The sequence below is a fragment of the Geospiza fortis genome, unplaced genomic scaffold (assembly GCF_000277835.1).
Source record: "Geospiza fortis unplaced genomic scaffold, GeoFor_1.0 scaffold424, whole genome shotgun sequence".
Taxonomy (NCBI): domain Eukaryota; kingdom Metazoa; phylum Chordata; class Aves; order Passeriformes; family Thraupidae; genus Geospiza; species Geospiza fortis.
Genome location: NW_005054354.1, coordinates 1,557,080 through 1,577,664, shown reverse-complemented (window position 1 = coordinate 1,577,664; position 20,585 = coordinate 1,557,080). Strand labels below are relative to the sequence as shown.

The 20,585-nt window shown below is 47.1% G+C and overlaps 1 protein-coding gene across 1 annotated transcript in view; it reads right to left on the bottom strand.

Moving 5' to 3' along the window:
• The window catches only part of LAMB1 (laminin subunit beta 1), a 39,112-nt gene extending 19,520 nt beyond the window's left edge, over positions 1-19,592 (bottom strand). Inside the window, 20 exon segments of the mRNA XM_031059044.1 lie at positions 1-79; positions 858-1,082; positions 1,532-1,695; positions 2,208-2,439; positions 2,536-2,679; positions 2,838-3,042; positions 3,574-3,697; positions 4,145-4,272; positions 5,003-5,161; positions 7,216-7,351; positions 9,840-9,919; positions 10,746-10,858; positions 11,278-11,457; positions 11,733-11,921; positions 12,156-12,276; positions 13,544-13,746; positions 15,226-15,289; positions 15,397-15,585; positions 17,440-17,513; positions 19,433-19,592. The exon segment at positions 1-79 is cut by the window's left edge and continues 251 nt beyond it. Of these exon segments, the coding sequence (XP_030914904.1) occupies positions 1-79; positions 858-1,082; positions 1,532-1,695; positions 2,208-2,439; positions 2,536-2,679; positions 2,838-3,042; positions 3,574-3,697; positions 4,145-4,272; positions 5,003-5,161; positions 7,216-7,351; positions 9,840-9,919; positions 10,746-10,858; positions 11,278-11,457; positions 11,733-11,921; positions 12,156-12,276; positions 13,544-13,746; positions 15,226-15,289; positions 15,397-15,585; positions 17,440-17,513; positions 19,433-19,592 (2,969 nt within the window).
• Positions 19,593-20,585: the final 993 nt, after the last annotated feature.

Here is a 20,585-nt window from a genome sequence, read left to right as displayed (position 1 = left end):
CCCGTGGCCGCCGCACAGCGGCAGCTCTCCGAGCCCTCACAGTCCTCCCGCACCGTGCCCAGGTAGTTGCAGACGCACTCTGTGAGGGAGAGAGCACGGCACCTCTGTGTCAACCTGCCCCTCACTACCAGACTGCCCCAGCTCCACAGCTAGTTTATTCTCTGAGTCCACAGAGGTGTGGGCAGATGCTGGCATGTCCCAGTGCCAATGGCCAGGCCTGGCTGACTTAACACTGAATGACACCCAGCACTGCTCAACAGCCCTCCTCATGTCCCCCTCCTCATGCCCCAGCCCTCCTCATTCAACCAGCCCAACCCTCCCTGCTCTTCTCCATTCCTCCCTCTGTAGAACCAAAGCCCAGGTCTGCCCAGCTCTCCTCAGTCAGCTATGGTGGCAGATGTGCTTGAAGTGGTCAACTGGCCAACAGCGAGCTCAGCTGCTCGGTGACCCCTGTCCTGCTGGGCTGTGCCTGATGCCACAGGAAAGGTGGTCTGCCTCCCCACCACCCATTTCAGCTTCCTGTCACGGCCTTCATTCCCACTGTCAAACCACAAACTCTCCCCCCACCACTTTATCTCTGGAGAAGATATAAACAGAGACAGTTAGCAAGAAGGTAAGAAGCCCCCCTCCTGCAAAATCCTCCCTCCTTTCAGTAAATGTAAATGCTGTCTCTGAACTCCCTCTCAAAGGTAAAGAGCCAGAAGCCCCACCCAGCTACAGGGCAGCTGCAGGCAGCTCCAGCTGGAAGTAATAAGGTTTTCCCTCCACCCAAATGCTCCCAGGTAAAAAGCATTTAGCTGCCCACTGCTGCTCCTGACAAGGCTGGTGCTGGGGCTGCAGCCATGTCTCGCACTCACTTCTGCAGTCCTGCTGCAGGGCACTCCCATAGTAGCCCTCTCTGCAGAGGTGGCAGTTTTCCCCCTCGGTGTGATAGAGGCACTTCATGCACGCTCCGCTCCTCTTGTCGCAGGCCTCTGGGTCAGTGGTGTCGATGTTGTTGTTGCACTGGCACGGCTGGCAGGCGCCACCAACCTCATCAGGGCTCCCAAAGAAGCCAGACGCACATTCATCACAGCGACTGCCTGTTTGAACAAACAGGCACACTGGGAATGGCCATCACGGCTCCCTGGCGCAGCCCCGTCACCAGCAAGGCAATAAAGACCATTACTGGGGGGGCGTTAACTGGATTGTGTTTAAAGAAACAGAGACAGCACTTGGTGAGACCAGGGTAATTTGGTGCAGAGCATGGATGGTACCACCCAGGGCACCAAGGCATGCTGCTCATCCCCTCGGTTCCAGTGCTGTCCTGTCAACCCTTTGCTCAGCACCAGTCATCCCTCACTGCTGCAGATGAGGTTCATGGTCATGCTGGCACCAGCCACACAAACCATTCTGCCCTTGGCACCTTCCAAGTGAGGCAACCCCCTGCAACAACCCACTGGTGCTGTGGTCACATCCAACCCGCATGAACACATCCTCTCCCTGAGGGGTTCAACCCAACCAGCCACCCCTCCACAGTGCCACCAAGTACCTATGTATCCCACGCTACAGACACACACGACTTGCAGTGTGACTGGATCCTGGTAACAGCCACTGGCAAACTGGCGTCCACTCTCGGGGCCATCAGGGCAAGGGCAGGGCCGGCAGTGGTCACCTGATCCCAGGATGGGGTCTCCATAGTAGCCAGCCTGGCACCTGCACAACAGAGTACACAGCATGCAGGGATTGCAGGCAAACACACTGCAGCCTTGCTGTACATAAGCTCAGATTTTGTAACACTGTGAAGGAGCAAAGGGCAGAAACATCCTTATGGCTCTCCCTTACCACTCACACTCCTAGCAGCTGTGTCCACAGACACAAATTTGCCTGGTTTATACCAGCATAGGAGGAGGACACTGAAGGTTGAACATCAGTCCTGCCACTGCAACACCTCTCAGAAGGCTTGCAATAGCTTGCTAAAGGCCTGGGGTCCTGCAGCATGCTCTTGGTCACTTATGCAGACACAAGGCTGTGGGCAGGGAAGAGGGGATACCCACTCCCATCAATCTCCAGGACTACAAATGCTTCTCTGACTCCCTGGGCCCAGGGACTTTTGCTGTGGCTTAACACCTGTATGATCACCAGCACCAGAGAGGAACAGCTGAGCTGCTGTGCCCACGTTGCCGTGGGGAAGGAGAAGGGCCAGGGCAAGGGCACAGGTGCCATACCTCTCACAGTTGTGTCCGGCTGTGTGGTCCCGGCAGCTGAGGCACTCCCCGGTGTAGGGGTTGCAGTCGTCAGCGTGGCCATTGCAGTGGCAGGGCTGGCAGCTGGGGAAGCCCCAGAAGCTTGGCAGGCAGCGGTCGCACTGCCGCCCGTACACCCCAGGGAAGCAGTGGCACTGGCCCGTCTCCACGTCGCAGAAGGCATTGTAAGAGCCTCGAGCATGGCACTCGCACGCTGCAAGGAAAGAGGGAGAGGGGCTGAGTTCCCATGACAAGCCATAAGCTCAGGGCCCCAAGCACAGCACAGCCCAGAGCCAAGGGTTTAACATACGTCGGCATCCACTCGGCCCGAACCCGAAGGTGCCAGGGGCACATCTGTCGCATTGTCTTCCAACAACGTTGGGACGGCACTGGCACTGTCCTCCATTGGGGTCACACACCGAACTCAGGGAGCCCTGCGGGTCACACTGGCATGCTGAGCAGAGAAAAACATTGCAGAAAGTGAGCACTGTGGCACAGGCATGAATCCCCTGCCTCATCCCATGCACACGCCTTCCCCATGCAAACTGCTCTGCCTGCAAGCGCCATCCAGCCCCCAGGCACGGTTTGCCCTACAAGTAGATGGTTACGTACATAATGCAGTCTCATGCAGTAGTGCAGAAATGCTGAATATTATGTTCTTGCAGACATCTGTCATGGGAGTTTTCACAACACTCCTGCTGTTTTCCAAACACCGGTATCTCTGGAAAGTTTCCCAAGCACTGTTCGTGACCACGTCTTCGCCTGAGCCTCCCACTGTGAATATGTCCAGCGATTTGCAGTATGGCATGAGAACAAGCTACAAAATTTTACAATGACAAAGTGTCACTACTTATAAAGAGCCTCCACCAAAATTGTTAAAATTCAGTATTATCCCAGTTTCTAGCCTTTTTTTGGTTAAAAAACAAACGGCCAGACAGAATTTGGAAGGTAAATGACAGTATTTCTCTAGTTTTGGTGGAATACTTCTGGTATCTGACAAATTCTTACCCAATCTACCACATTCTATCCATTCTAAAGAAGAAGATTAACACTGTCATTGATTTTCATGACCTACATGACACACATTAGCCTTCCCAAAGAAACTAGAGGTCTGTGGACTAGCTGCAGTCCTGCAAAATACCTCAAAGCCTCTTAGCAGAAGAACAGCTCACATACTTGGCAGAACTTTTGAAGAAACCTATGCTGCATTACATTGTCCAGTTGAAATCTGACTTCAGCTGTAAGGAACAACACTGCAAAATACTACTTTGAATTTACACAGACACATGCCAGGGGAGATGCAAACTTCCAGGCTTTTAAAAGCATCCCTGAAATGAATTCTGCTCACAGAGTCAATGAGTGTGTAGGGGTTCTCAGTCTCTGTGTCCACCGAGGAGTACTGGGGCAGCTCCAGGCGGATGGTGTAGTTCAGCCCCTTCTCGAAGCACACGGGCCGCGGGAGAACAACGTATCTGAAGGAGGAACAGGAAACAGTCCTTACTTCAAAGGCACCATAAAGCACTTCAGGTGCCCCTATAGAGCAATCAAGATAACAGAAAGCAGCCAAGACCCAGCAGAACAAAAGCTGCGACGTGAGAGAGGCGGTTTGGAGGCTTGTGGAAGTCAGAACCGGAAAAGGTTATCAGCAAGGTAAAGAGTCAAACCAGTGTTCACTCACAGGCTGTGCAAACACCTCCCCCTCCCTCTACTCAGTGAACAAACCCTATCAGAATACGAGAATAAACTTAAAAGCTTTGAGTCTACAGACACACCACTAAATGTGGTTTTTATAACCCACTGGAAATTATTTTTCACCTGTTTTCACAGAGGTTACAGCAAACTGAAAACATGACATTATTGTACTTCCATTTTTAAATGTTTTATTTTTTCTCCCCTTTTGCCCATCCAGTTATACCAACCTGGATCCAGGTGACAGTGAGACCACTTGATTATCATCATCAGGAACTGTGTTGCCACACCGACTGCCTGTGGGAATCTTGCCTGGGCGTGAGACAGTGATCACAGCTTTTTCCCACTGATCAGGCAACTAGGGGAAAAAAAAAAGGCTCATCAGTATCAACTAATAATCATAAACTACTGGAGCCATCCAGAGCTCGGGCCAGGAAAATTGTGAGCACAGACAGGGTGGTCACGGTGCTTCAGGGAGGATGGGGCTGCAGCTGCAGCATCCATGGGGCATCTACCAGCTGCAGGTGTGGGCTGAGAGCAAGGAGCAGGTGCCAGCAGCCCCATCTGCATCATGCCATCACCAGGGGGTTTGGTGACTCCTCTCTCCTCACCTCTGGGTCCTGTATGTGAGTATTCACTGCAGTTAATTGCTGCCAACAGGCAAGGAGATGGAGGGATTTTTCTCTTTCCTTTCACTCTGTGAATTATCAAAGCCAACTGCTTGCAAACTCTTGGCTGCAGGCATACAACATCCAAGATGGGCAATTTGCTTCCTAAGGTGCACACCGCCCATCTGATTTGGCCAATAACAAATTTATAGTCTAATCTGCCCTGATGGGACTTGTGACTTTTTAATTTGCTCATTAAACAGGTGCTGAAACAATGCAATAGTGAAACAAACTATAAAGCAATTAGTACTAGCAATAGTCAACATCATTTTGGATTTTCACACATCTCAGACATTTAGCTGAGCACCTGTCCTTTCTTTGAGCCCTGATGACTCCATAAAGTGCCATGCTCACGTCAGTTGTGCACCAGGACAGCCAGCACCTGCTGGGAGGCAGCAGTGCCCATACTCACAGACCCACCTGTGGCTCGTAGCGGATCACAACATCATACTCCATGGAGTAGGGGATGTTGTCAATCTGGAATTCCAGGTGTCCCCCCTCAGGGACTCTCACAAATCCTATGCCTGTCCAAGATGGCATGCGGTCTGGCGTGTACTGGCGCTCTATTATGTTCACTCCCTACAAAACAGGGAATAGGTATTTCAGTACTGATCCATTAAATCTTCAAGTCCCATGGGAGTACATGAAGTGTGGGGTTCTGCTGATGGATGACTTCTGGATTGCAGCATCCACTGCTGGCATCCCAGACAACACAATTCTCTTTCAAATCCATATGTGTGCACACCATTGCCCTTTCACTTAACGACATTACAAATGCAAGAGAGATAAAACAAGACTGCACAACTCTTCATTTATTTCTCTGGTGCAGAATTAAATTAAAAAACTTGCTATGAGTAACTAATGCACCAGCTATGACATCTCATTCACCATACAGATTTCCACATTGCACTTGTAGCAGTAGGATTTACTGCAGTGGCACATCACTGCTCCATTAACCACCCAAGCCTGAGTGCTAATTGCTCCCTGACTACACAAGGCTGTTTCAAACCAAAGCACTGCTCAAAATAACATTGGAAAAGCAGATCGTGGCTTTAATGAGCAGAGTGTCACTAAAGAACAGAGATCCTCATCACTGACAGATATTTCCTAGCCAAAGCAACACATGGTCACCCTTTTCAGTCTGAGGTGTCAGGTTTTTTATCTGTTTTTTATATAAAGCAAAGAGGAAAAAGGTAACAGAAAATAGAAACATGATGCTCAAATTTCCTGTTTCAAATGTATCTGTATCCACAAATAGTTCTCTCCATAGAACAACATCCTGCACATTCCTAAGGAAACTGCTTCAGTAGAAAGGGATAAAATGCAAGGAAACGTTTACATATATACGTGTCACTTCAGGATGTCCCCTCATGTATTCTCACACTCTTTGAATAGAGCCTGGCTGTAAGTTACCAGCCTTTGGCTTTGCACAAAGATCAGAGCTCCCCAGAAAGGATGGCAGGCAGGATGTGAGCGAGGGCATGCAGCTGTAGGAGCACAGGCGCTTGGCACTGCCTGTCAATCCCTGCAACCCTGTGGCACTGCATTTTATCTTGTGTTGGGCCCCTATCTGGGAATTCACAGTTTTATTCTATCATCAGATTTGTGAGAAAGCTTTTCAATATTGGTGTTTTTAAAACTTGTTTGTTCTCAAGGTTTCAAAAGGCAAACTAGCAGCACACCCCCTTGCTCTGTTTGGCAGGGTGGATTTTTGTGCTGGGCTTCTCCATCACTGAACCTTGGAAGGGCCTCAGGTACCACCTCTCCAGCTGGGCAGACACAAATGCACCAAAAACCCCTGTGCCAGCTCATGTGCCCTCTGCTGTGGTACAACTTCTGCTCTATGCTGCCTTCCCTTTCTGCAGTTATATGAAAGCAAAAACTCCTCTGCCTTGGCTGAAACTGCAAAGTGGCTGCATTTTGCTCAAAATAAATAAATTAGGGCACCAAGTGCCCTGATTGTAGGCAGGCTTTAGAGAAACCATTATTTCCATCTCCCTGTCTCCTTGCTGGAGGCAAAAGTGATTGATATAATCACCTAGCTGCTGTTAATGAATTGAAAGCAAGGCTGTGTGATGGGCAACAGAAAGAGCCAGACACCCTATTGTACCATGCCAGCAGGCAGAACAAGCTAGAGGCAACCTCACTTACAAAAACAGTTTTTTGCACAACCAATATGGTTTTAGTCATTAATAAAATATATGTTACTGATGTACAGAAACTATAAAGACAGTGGCAATGTGCTTAAATGTGTGCTTTGTTCACTCCCAGTGAAGTGGCACTAAAGAGAAGAGCCAGTGTCTGTGTCCCACCTCTCTTGAGACGAGAGGAGAAGTGGATGTGGTGGGGTATAGAGAGGGATGGTGACAGAAAACTAACTGTACAGTCATGATCCAAAAAAACAGGCTTAAAAAGAAAAATTACAATTCCTCCCCCCTCAGTTACTCCACTATTTATTGATACTAAGATTGAAAAGCTACAGGTTAATGGTGTTCTGATACATTTCAGTTTTGTGTTCTCCACATTTTAATTGCAAAACAAGCAGAGTATAAAAGACACTTCCAAGAGCCAAGTGGTGAAACAACTTTCCCACAGCTCTCCAGACACTCCAGCCCACTGAAACTGCTACTCACAGGGCCCAAGTTGGCTTCCTCTGCCTCGTAGATGTAATGATCCAGTGAAATGAAGTAATAGCCAGGCTCCACCTGGTTGCACTGACGTCCAAACATGTGAGGCCGGCACTCGCATTGGCCAGATTCACTTGAGCAGCTAGAATGGAAGAGCAATGAATTCACAACAGATCTTGGCTATGCTGAGACAGCAATGGAGCTATGACATTTTAAATGACACAGGAGGAGAAGCACTTCAGGACACAGCACACAGGAGAGGCTCTTGGGCTCTGCAGCTCTGCACTACTAACACGGCAGCACAGTCACAGGTACAGACCTGGCTCTACCCAACACTCACTCTCCAAAACAACATCCAGGCTCAGGCTGCAAGTAAGCATGGACCAGGAACATTTCCAGTAGGCAGTTTGCAAGTAGTTTCCTCTGTTTGGATGGCAACAGGATTTCATGCTATGGATGCAGTGGTTCCCTGGGACATAGAAGTTCTGGGAGCTTTACTTGCCAGCAGACCTAGCCAACAGGCACATCTGCCCTGAAGCTGAGGGCAGGCTTGGGCTCCAAGCTTGCAAGCCATACAGGCAGTGTATCTGTTTGTATGGTCTCAGGCATGACCTACATGCCCCAGGATGCTGAGCTGCTCTCACTTGCTGCAAAGCATCCAGGCAGGTCACCATCAGCAGCTACCCAGGGAGGAAAACCATCCCTGACTGCTTTAGAGCAGGACAGACACAACCAGTGACATGGGGCAGTCAGGGCCACCACCAGAAGGTCTGTCCAGAGTGACACACAGATTTCCCTTTCTTTCACAATGAGCCATTTTCTTTACTCAATACAGCTCTATCCCCAAACTGCCTTTGGCTGTTCTATTGTCCCTAGAGAGTCTGTCCTGCATCATAAAGAACCCTTGAGCACATTGCAATTTTGCACACAACCAATCACATTTCTTAAAAGGAAGGTTTTTTGGTCCACCAAAATACACCTCTTTCTTTAGAGTGGGATTTAGAAACATTTTCTAAAGGTAAATGCCTCTGGTTTCCATGAACAATCTCCAGACTCCTCGAGCCTCCAGACAAAGAGTAATTTTTAACTTAAAGTGTTTTGAAGTTGCAGAGATTGTCTTAAATGTTCACTTTGAGATGCCAGAAGTGCCTTAGCTGTCCCAGAAGAGGAGCTGGGAAGCTTCCCCTCTGGGGAGGTAATAATTCCACCACCTGGGTTATACCACAGGGATGAATTTTGGGCGAGGCCCAGCATCCCACACCCTGAGAGGGAGCCAGGAAGCAGCAATTCAGCAGCTGAGGAGAGGAGCTCTGATGACGTGAGAGAGCCAAGGCAGGAGCCAGAGCTGGGCTCTGCAGTGCTCCTGCAGCTGGAGGGGAGCACAGCTGCTGCCTGCCCCTGCCAGGATGCTGCACCTCCCCTCCCCACATGGTTTTGCAATCTCCAGGCTCAGTGCATGGGAAACAGGCTGGGCCACGGCTGGGCTGTTACCCCAAAGCCCTGGAAGCAGCTGTGCTGGGGGAGCTGCCCTGAGCTGTGTGGTGTAACCCATCTGTGCGCAGGGAGCGAGCACGGGGGAGTAAATAATCCCTAAGATCCACACTGCTGTCTGCCAAGGGCTAATGATTCACTCGGGAGCAGACAGGAGAGACGGCCCGTGGGACATTCCCACGGCAGTCCCTGATGCAGATGGGCGTCTGTAGGCTGTGATGACCTATGGGAGACACACCAAGATGATCCCACACTCCCCCAGTGTGGTCCCATGGGCTTCAGTGGGAAACAGCTCTCTGAACCCCTTGGGAAACTTCCGTGGCTTTAGACAAAAGTATGACATTTCAAAGGGTTTGTGGAAGGAAGGGGAGAGGGGGAAAAAAAAAGCAAAAGAACATGCTGCTGTTAACAAGCCAGGAGTTAGACACATACCTAGCACACAGAGAACTGCTCTGGTCAGAGGAGCAGGCTGACTACCCAGCACCCCACTGACAGGGCATCTAAGCTACGACTTTCCATGCTGATACTGATGGATGCATATTCAAAACTTACAATTCTCTCTAAAAAATGTCCATCTCCCCAGTGGGCACTTCCAGATCCACATCCTACTCCATGCAGCACCACTAGGGCAACAGAGCAGTACTGTGCAGCTAGTGTGCTTCCCATAGCACTGGTGTGTCTTAGCACAGACAGATGGGCCAAACGGTGATGTGGGAGCAATGGAGCAAAGCAAGACCAGCATGTCCATGTCACTGTCCATGTCCATGTCCATGTCATGCCTGAGTCCTGCTTTCATCCTGTAAGAGCAAAGCTTTGACATGGACCATACCCTAGGTTACAGCCAAGGCAGAGCTTAATCCACATCTGGCTTCTACCCTGGCTGACAAAGGCAGAGCTACACCAAAAACAGCTTTACATGTCCACTTGCACCAGTGGCACCAGCAGAGATTGCTCAGCACAGGAAAGACATGGATGCCCCTGCCCCCTTGCTGCAATCAAGATCTACCACCTTCTGAAGCAGAAAGATGGGTATCAAACATTCTCCCCCAGAGCACATTGAGCCCTGGATGCTCTGGCTACAAAAACATGAAGCTGGGTGAAGGGGGTGATCACAGGAGGGTGACTGGGCAGAGACTCACTTGTTGTTCAGCGCTCCGCCCTGGTCGCAGTCGCACGGCCGGCATCCGTCCATGTCATTGCTCAGGCCCCAGTGCTCGGGCTGCAGGAGCAAACATCACCAGCACTGTCACCTGGGGCTCACTTAGTTCCATCTCACCCAAAGGAACATTTTTAAACACTCAGCCCAAGCTGTCCCAGACTGCCCCACCACCCACAGATCCTGCTCCCCTGGCTGTGGGTCTACCCCCACAAGCACCAACAGCACTTCCCTACCTGCTCTCCTCCCACCTTGCTGACCATTTCAAGGGCAAGAGAGCCACACATGGGGCAGTGGGTATTTGTGTAGGGTTGCTGCTACTCTGCAACTTGCTTGCTGGATAGACAGACAGACAGACTTGTTTGGTTTTTCCATGCAGTTCACTGCTAGATAAGAGTTTCTCAGTGTTTGTACAAACACATCCAGCTATCTGACAGTGTGTTTCTATAACACTCCAGCATGCATAAACACTACATCGAAATGTATGTGTGTGAAATAATCCCTGCCTAAAAAAATGGCCTGTTTAGAAAGCAGTTTTTTTGGTTACACTGTTTCCCTGACCGTTTTGTCTTTCACCCCATCAAGGACTTCAGCAGAACTGCCCTAGATCCCTCATTTTGACAGCAACCACGGGTATCCTAATCTCTCACTCCTTATGGTCCCAGGAATTAGACTGGATGTTCCTGTCTGCCTTGACATGCATCCCAGCTCCCCAAAATACAGCACACTTCATGGCTCCTGACATCTCAAGGTGCCCTCTACAGCCTTAATGCCAGGCATGGGCTAGCAGGCAGTCAGAGACAGTGGCCAGCACCTTGCTCCACACTTCCCACACTCCAGTCCCCCTCACACCAGTGTCTCTTAATTGATTTTACGGTGAACTACTTGCCAGACATTGATTGCACTGCTTTCCTGTCACCAGACGCTTACAATAGCAGTTTCCTGTCTCCGGATCACAAGGATTGCCCCCGGGGTGGGTACCCAGAGGATTACAGGCACAAGCTACATGGAAATACAAATAGGCAGGTCAAAAGCAGGGCTGGAGTCGTATTTTAGACAGTGTTCAACTTAAATATATACATTAAATTTTCTCCTGAATTCCCCATTACAGAAATTAATTTCATTCTTTGCCCACCACCCATCCCAGTAAAACCTCCCTGGCCTAGAGACTCATAACTGAAAAGAAATAAGGAGGATTATGCTATTTCCACTGAATAAACCAGAAGGATCGAATGGTGAACTCCATTTTAAGGGCTGGTGGACTCCAAGCTACATCAAATCTACAGTAATGTTCTTCCTCTAGGCAAAACATGAAAAAAAGGAAAAAAAAAAAATCCATCCCACAAACTAACTTCTCCTGGCACTAACAGCCCCTCAAAGAGCTTTTGATCACACACAAAGGAACATATGTTTTTACTCACACTGACAGCCCGCTGGGTCATCGGCACTCAAGCCATAGAAACCTTCTTTGCAGAGGTCACAACGCTCCCCCTCAACAAATAATTTACAACGGCACTGTCCGGCAATGAGGCCGGTGGAGAAATCAGTGTAGCGGTCACAGATCCCACCATTCTGGGAGCCAGCTGGGTCACAGTTGCAAGCTAAGAAGGAAGCATCACATGTGTGTTATTAACTGCTACAAAATGAAAGGCCAAGTCTCACACTGAATTACTGAAACTCAACTGCTGTGTAGAAAGACTGTCACTCTTGCAAGCATTAGACATGACGTGAGTTGGACACACAAGGACCAGGTAAGTTCCCAGATTCTCAAACAGAAAACAAAACCCAGCCAGGCTCCCTCAAGACCTCCAAGACAGGGACCTTTTCTTGGGGATCCCAAGGCCATTCCCACCCTGCGGAGTGGGGCTGCACTTACGCTCGCAGACGTCAGGGTCCCGCAGGTCTCTCTCGGGGTGCTGGAAGTAGAAGGGCTTGCACTGCTCGCAGTTGTGTCCCATGGTGTTGTGCTGGCAGTTGTCACACACTCCCCCACTGGTGTTCCCTGTCGTCATGTACACTGCCATGTCAAAGTGGCACTGGCTGGAGTGGCCATTGCAGTTGCACTCTGTGACAAAGACAGAAAGCAGAGTAAGAGTTCTGCAAGAAGTGCAACTCTGCAGAAAAGAAACAGCAGTGTCAACCAAAGAACAAAGACAGAAAGCAGAGTAAGAGTCCTGGGGGAAGTGCAACTCTGCAGAAAAGACACATCAGTGTCAACCAAAGAACATGAAGGATTTTACACACAAATAACAGCCTGTAACACTCACAGCACCCAGCTCTGCATTTTACTCCAACTCACTTTTGCATGCGTTACTATTGCGACCTTCAGCAGGGCGCCAGGGTAAGTCATGGTGGAAATCCATGCACTGCTCACAGTTTAATCCTTTGGTATTATGTCTGCACATGCAGTGACCATGAACCTGTAATTGAAAAAAAAAGGAGGGGAAAAAAAAGAATGAAAAAAAGAGTTGGTTATAAATGAAAAAGGAAAAAAACCACAAACCATTCTACAATGAATGCAAAATAAAGCTAGTATATAATGGACATATACTTTTGGAGACTTTAATCCATGTAACTGCATTTAGAAAAGGCATAAAGGGCCATAGGAATGTCCTTCACCTGCCCAGGTGTCCTCACACAAATTTGTCCTTCTTTCCTTACTGGAACTAGTGCCAGAATAAATGCTTTCAGAAATAAACAAGGAGAGCGCAGTTCTGCTCCAATAATCACAGAAGCCTCTTGGAACTAAAAGTCAGCTGTTTATTAGCTGTTAATTCGCTATTAACATGCATCTATTTACATCAGCAGGCGACTAGCCCAGTGCCCTCTTTCCAGCCCTGCCTTGGTTCTCAGAGCAAAGATAACAGCCAGTTTAGATGGCGTTTATCCATCAGTCCCAGGTTTGCCTCTGCCTTGTGTACAGAACAAGCACCAAGCAGACCAAGAGTGGTTGTGTGACAGCTGCTGCCACAGACCACTGGCACTACCAGCACTGTAGCCACGATGCTAAAGGCAAATCTTGAGTGGAGACACTGATCCAAACACAGGGCAGTGGAGCGTACCTGGCTTGATGGCATCCTGCAGCCCTGGACAACCCACAACCCCATCCCACATCTCCAACCAGTTAATAACTCACCCATTAACAGGGTGCTATTATGGTTTGTCATGCAAAAAGCATGGGGAAAAGCAGACCCCAGAAGGGATGTGGCACTTGTGCAGCAGCATACCATGGAGGCAATCAGGGTTTTCCTTCAGGGCTTGTGTTTATTAGGGCTACAACCTCGACTTCTCAGCTGGTAACGACTAATACAAACACAGGTTATGTTTGATTCACAAGTGTTTCAGCCTTTGATGCCTCTATTCCACTTCAATTTTAAGGTAACCAAGTCAGCTCATACATTGGTCTCTGACCTAATAAGGTTACACTCCCTTTCTTCATTCCTACCTTTCAGTTTCATCAGTTCAGCAACATAATCAGAAAAGGAATGTTAAAACAATTATCACCTAATCTGAGATATGTGTTTGATTAATACCAATAATGACAGATGTGTTTGCCACGGAGGAATAATTATAACAGCTTTGCTGTTTGAAAATCAAGCGTGTGGAGGTGAGGGACAGAGTGTCATCTTTATATTTGTGTTCAAATCACTTAAAAGAGGCAGAGACAAGAAGAGTGTGACTATTTACCATTCCTTCCACCTCCTCATCCAAGCCCTCCACGGGTGCGCACTCGCTGGCGTGCCCGTAGCAGAAGCAGTTCCCGCGGACCACCATGTCGTAGATGGCATAGTAGTACTTCTCTCGGATCTCCATCCTGGAGTCCAAGAGGTTGTCTCCCAGCGTGTGCAGCTTGACAAATTTGACTCTCAGGTTTGTGATCTTCAATAGGTCTGCAGGGGACACACACAAAACAGCTAACCAGCAAGCCTGTTTTGGAATTATTTACCAGATAATATTTTGAATGGGAGGAAGCCAGGAGTGACTTCCTAAGCATGCTTCCTATGGGCAGATTAGATCAGATTTGATTTCAGCACCTACACATCACTTCATACTCCCCAAATTAAAAGAAAAAAAAAAGAAATTACATTATTTTACTACAAGTTGATAACTGTATTAGTAAGTTTAAGCATAATTTAAAATAATGGTCTATTTTACTATAGACACGCACAGGCACATACACAAATGTTAAAGGCAAGGCGAAAAGCACTACCTAAAAGACACTAGTTCTTTGGGGTTTTAAAATATAAGATGGGTAAGGACTTGATATCAAGAAACTGCTGCCAAGAGGACCAAGACCCAATAGAGTTAGGAGACTTTTGCACAAAGTCTTAGCTGGAAACAAAGACAAATAATTCTTCTTTTGTACATGCCCAACTTTCCTAGGAAATGTAATTAGTTACACTTTGTGGAAAGAAGTAACACCCCATCACTGACCAAATACAAAGAATTTCTTGAGGGATAATCCATGGGAATACAATATTGCAGTAATTAATACCACCCACATGTCTACTTTGATATTGTGAATCCTATGTAATTTCTTATAGCCTTGAACTCGGCTTGACAAAGCACTTCAAACCCATGAAAGCAGTTTCTCCTTTAAAATGCTGAGTAAAGAAAAAAACCAACATTAAACTCATAGCAACGAGCAGACACTCCTCTACTTCACATATTTCCTTTTGCTCCAGGTAGCTTTACACTGAAGGACATGAACCCAACCTGAGAATGCATATTAAATCAGAGGTCAGGATAAGGCCAGCACTGCAGTTCCCTCAGGCCAAAAACCCCACAAGGTTTCTCTTAAAGCCACACTGAACAACAGCTCTCTCATGCATTGCCATGACCATGCACGAACACTACAGCAAGTTGTGGTTTATGACCACATCTGAGTGGTCCAGCCATGCAGTGCTACCATGGCCAACTGTTCCAAAGTCACAACTTTGTTTTGAAAAATAAAACATGACTCCATTTATTTTAGGTAGAATAGTACAATGAAATAAGTACCTTTGTAGCTCTCTTCATTTGCTTTCTGAATACTGTACAATTATAGGATCACATTCTAAGGTTTCTCTTGGCAACTGCATGTATTTTGGTGGAAAGGGGGTCTTTAATGAAAATAAATCCCTGATCAATTAAGAAAAGGACCAGATCCAAAGAAGTGTGCAAGAGCAATCTCTTTAGTTCGCAACACTGGTCTTTATTTTCCTGCATATCACTGTCTGAGTCAGGGAAAGGAGCCATACACAGAGATATTCACATGACTTCAGAATTGCTATTAGGAATAATGCTTGACTTAGTGGATTACTGGTCTTCCTAAGCAAGTAAGTGCTGAAATGCTCTCAAATCAGCCTGAAAGGCAACTGCATACATACTCTGAATCCTTGGACTGTATGGATCTTCAATTCGAAAAGCAGGATCTAGAACACGATATATTACCTGGAGGAAAAATCAAACAACGAAAGATTCAGCTTCAAAAATAAGAGAATCTCAGTTTGTAAGGAAAAAGTCTACACAATTAACATATTAGAAAAATTGTCTCTGACCTCTCCCTCTGTTGAAGGTTCAATGTCAGAGTATCGGGAATCACAGATTATATCATCCACTTTCTTCATGGGTCCAGTTGAAATCCCAGGAAAGGAGCTCTCACAGTCATATGCAAAATACCTGTAAACGTGCCACGTCTGTCCAAAGTCAGATGATCTTTCAATCAACATTGCAGCAGGACGGAATGTCTAACGGTAAGAAAAACAAAAGACTTCATTTGGTTAATTATTATTTGCATTTACATTAAATCTTATTAGTGTGAGCAATCCACATGTCTGGATTTTAATCTCTCTCCCTGCACCAACTATTTCCCATATGTGGAAATATTGGAAATACTTTTCTGATGACATTCCACTTTCTTCTCAGAGGCAGATACATGAAATAACACTCATCAAACCATAGACTACTACCCATCTTCAAAAGTTGGCTCTCAGTGGCCAAGTGCTTTAACACATTTAAACAAGAAAACTTGTAAGTTTTTTTGATTCCAAACCCTTTCTGAAAAGTGGGGGTTAAAGTAGGGCTTTACAGAGACAAAAAGATTTTTTCCCACAGCTTGTGGAAAGCAGCAGAGCCTTCTTCCTTGCTGTACCTCTTTTCCTGATCTTTCACAGAGGACCTAATGGGCCTCCTCTCCTACTGTAGGGAGCAGGAGGTCACTGCCAGTGCTTCCCATCCAGCTCTGACACCCAGAAGTTACTGCTGAGCAGGTACCTCTGAAGCTCAGAGAAGCCCCAGCATTTCCCCTCTTTGCCTGACCACATGACCTTTTGCAGCATCTCTGACGTTCAGTGCCAGCTGTCCTCTTTGCTGCCTTAAGAAAATGTTCCTTATGGAGATGGAGAGGTTCAGCTTCATCCCCTCATGCTGCATTTGACTGCCCCCATCTCCAGTGACCCTCTTCCAGCTGGCCTTGCCCAGACTCTGGCAGGCTGCATTTGCTTCACCAAACCAGTGTGCTTCTTACCTACATGTATCCAGCTCTAGAACAACAAACTAATGAAGTTTTGAAAGGATTTTTAATCCCTCTGACCTAAATAAAATGATGTTTTCATTTTTGTGTTGCGTTTCGAAAACCAGATATTTATTTAACCCTAGCTTGTACCTACCAAGAAATGCCAACAATCTCTTCCTTAGTTTTATGTATTCAGTGGAGGACCTCCCGGAGCCAAGCACAAAAGCATTTCAGTCACAGCTGGAAAGAAATTTTCTCTCTGCTTCCTGGCTGGAAATATCACCCAACTTAGAAACTAGTATCTCACCCAACAAAAAAATTTAGCAACCCAGAAATAAGGCAGCGCAACTGTCTACCACACAAAGTCCACAAGGCATCATTAAAACTATCTTTCCCCTGCAGTCTTCCTCCTGACAGCAGACCAAGCCCCGACACTGGGGTACCATGGCTGCAGTGTCAGGGGTTTTTTGGGGGTCCCTCACTGCTGGCTTCAGTAGAAATGACCACCTTCCACCTCAGCCACCACCTTAAGTCACAGGGAGAAACCCTTGTTGATGCCACAGGAAAGAGGAACCAGCTGTCCTAGAAAGCTGATGCGTAAAAATGAAGAGATTAATTTGTCCACATGGGAAGAACATTTAGGATGTACAGGACATAAGCTACCATTCCAAGACATCTGTTTGTAAAAAAACAAAGATACTTTGTGTACAGATGTTCCTTCTTCCTGAAGACCTTTCCATTTGCCAAATGAAAACTGATACCATGGCCAATTTTTTTTCAGGAAAAAAACCCTTGCTACTATATGACTTAGCTAACAATCTTCTAGAATACAACCACCAGAGACATACCAACACAAAACCCAGCTTCAGCATGACTCCTTCTGCAGCCTCACTGGAGTTCAAACACAAATCAGAACCCAGCCTTTCTGCATGACTTCAGCACTGGTTAATGGTTGGCAGCTCTGAAAAATTCAGGCCCAACAGTTCAGACAAAGCCCAAATCCCAAATATCACATAGATGTGAAGGACTATGAGACCTCTCATTTCCTCATGTTTTAGGGTTCAGGGTAAGGCTGTGGCTTCCTTACCTTGAAGGTCATAATGAGATGAGTGAAATGAAACTCAGCCTCCAGGTCCAGCTGGATAGTCACATTTTCCAAACCTGCAGGGGCAGAGTAAAGAAGGTGTTCAGCAAACAAGGACACCTGCCAGTCTCTTCACCTACATTCTGCCAAAGCTCTTCACTCTGTTGACATGAGATTATTTTCTTTACCACTTGGTTCTGTTGTGGAAAAGGAATATGATGGTTTAGTGTGTGTCTGAGGTAGAGGGGGAGACGCCAAGAACCTGCTGAAGAGTCTCACATGTGGGATTCCTGCGCATGATCAGCACTGAACGCGCTACAGCCAGAGTGTGAGCCCGCAGTGCTATTTGACACAGAGGCATGGCTGTGACCACCACAAGCTGGGCCCTGGCACCAAAGCCCCAGTCCAGCTGGGGATGCTGAGCCCAGATGTGTGTGGTGGTCACACCCCACACACATCTCCCACTCCCCAGCCTCTCTGGCAGCAGCAGCAGCACAAGATTCTGCAGCCCTAACACCCCCAGCCTCACTGATGCCTGGTAGAGGCCATTCCCCACCATTTTTCACTCACTCTGGACTCTCCTGTCCACAAGAACAGCTCCTTTATAACCTGGTTTTGACATACTCCTAAAGCAACTATCACAGCCCTGCTTTGCAGTCCAAAGGGTTAAGAAAATGGTGAGAGGAAAAAAGTTTTCCAAACTGCTGTATGACTACCTGTGGTCAGGGACTCTAAACAGAAAGGAAGACAATCAGCCAGAAATATTATTTTGCCTTGTGAAAAGAGCTCTCGAAGCAGCTGGATACTAATTATACTGTAGTTGGAAATAAAAAATAAAATCAAGATTTACAGAGAGGAGAAAGGGTAAGAAATGAAAATAATAAAACAATAAGGCACTTAAATTTTTGACCAGCTGTAACCTTCTGTGAAGCATGCAGCAATGGTCCCTTATGCTGTATGCCTGAAAACATGAATTGGACAGAAAGAATCATTTGTTTTTTATTGTTGAAGGACATTTTCATGACCTTATGAGCTAAGAAACTTTTTTGTGTGAATGCTGCCAAGCCTGTTGCAAAAAACATGAATTATCTGAAATGCTGGAAGAGAACTGCTGGCGGCAAGCAGTTGATCTAAATGGTTAAAAAGGATATCGTGAAAATCTTTCTTTAACAGGCAGCAAAACTGTTACAAATATTACCTCTTTTTTTCTCATATACAATAAGGCAGCTGCTGCCAATGAATTTGCAGAAATCCCACCCTGTCCAGCTGGCTTTAAGGTTTCAGGACTGCTGTTTGAGAAACCCTTGCTGCCTTGTTTTGTGTATGAAAGCATGCCAAAAGCATAACCAGAAAAGCAAAACAGGCGGAGGAAGGATTAAAAGAAAAAAACCAAAAACCCCACCAAACTAATATGCAATTTTTGTTTTTAATGAGCTGGCTTGTTTCTGCCAGTTCATTTTATTGCTTGGCAAATGGTACAGAAATTCGGGGAGCTCAGGAGGGAGAAGGCAGCTTTTAGGGTAAGAGATATCCCTGGCTTTACTGTCCTGGGGTGGGAAAAGGAAATTGGAGGACTGCAGGCAGGGCAAGAGCCAGCTCTGCACCCAAACCCCCTCCTTCCACAGCCTCCAGCCCGCGGCGTGGGGAAGCCCAGGGATATTTACTCCTGGAAGGCTGCTCCGCTCTTGCTGCCCAAATATGAGGGAGAATCTGAGGCCAGTGTGGGAAACTCTTCTCTTTAGGAAAGGACTCTTGCAGAGTGCTTGGACAGCTGTTTCCAACACTCCTGGAGGACTCGAGGGGGTTTGTTACAGATTAAGGAGCGCTCCAGGGCACACAAAGGCAGCTAGTTTTACTCATGGCTCCTCACACAGCATGATCCTTCACAGGGCACTAATCACCAGGCCAGAGATAAGAGCAAACCCACAGGTACCCTGAAACAAAAGGAGGGAAAACAGCTCCCAGCCCCGGAAATTACTCCGGACAAGCCACATACCATTTTCCGACTGCCACCAGAGCTTCAGGCGATTTGGGTCGAACGTGGTGACAACATTTTCAATGCGATGGCTGTTGGGATTGAGAGTATCGTGGAAGGGATCCTCCGAATCACATGTGAAACATTTTTTGTCCTCCTGAAAAAACACGATACTCAGCATTACTGATTTTATCCACGGGGCAATACTTGCTTCCTGCAGATAAGGGTATTTTCCATCCATATCACATTCCACTCATTTTGCCTGCAGGAGTCATCAAAGATTTTTTTTGTTGAAATGCTAAGTGTTTTTTACCTCTATGAATTAACGTAATGGAAAGTATGCCAGGAATTCCATAAACTTCATTTTTATGGGAAGCATGTTTTCAATGAAAATTGCAGTTTCAGGAAATCTCTTCCAGTGCACGTATTCTCCAGTGGAATTCAAAACCAACGGCAACATCTACAGAAAATTGCTGAATTGCTTCTGTAAAAATGCACACGTGCAAAACTGCATCTTAACAACTCGTGAGAAATAACTCTGGCTTTTGGAAGCTGGCTTGGAGATGCAAGCTGCCTGCATTAGGGATACCTCCCTTGAGGCTCGGTGCACATCAAGGGGCCCTCAGTGCTTTAGCCCATTTCTCTGAATTCAGCTTGTCCAACTCCTACCCAAACCTTGCATCTCCAGCTGGTATTGCAACCCCAAACTATGTACATAAGGTCCATTTGCACACATTACAAGGTCTGCCCAATCAAAACCAGCTCAGAACAAGCCTGGGATGTGCTGCTTGGGAAAGCCTGAAGCTTCTTCACCAGGGGACAAAACCCCATCATGGCTATTACTACAAACAGAGCTATTTTTGCATTGCCCTTCTGCCTAAAACCACCACTTTCTGACTGCAAGGTAGGGTGCAAACTGAACCAAAAGGGAGGGTTCCTGCCCAGACCAGTGGGAGGGGGCAGATGAGTAAAGGAGCTCATTGGAGGGCAGTGAAGGAGCCCCAACACACCAACAACTCATCCTTGCCCAAAACTACACAGGCATCATTCCTCCAGCACGTTTATGGAGACAAATGCTACTCTTTATCAGCCAAGAATGTGACAGCTGGCAGGTCTGCACCACACAGACTTTCCATTTCACCAGTCCTGGCTTCAGTGGCTCCCCCCAAGCTCA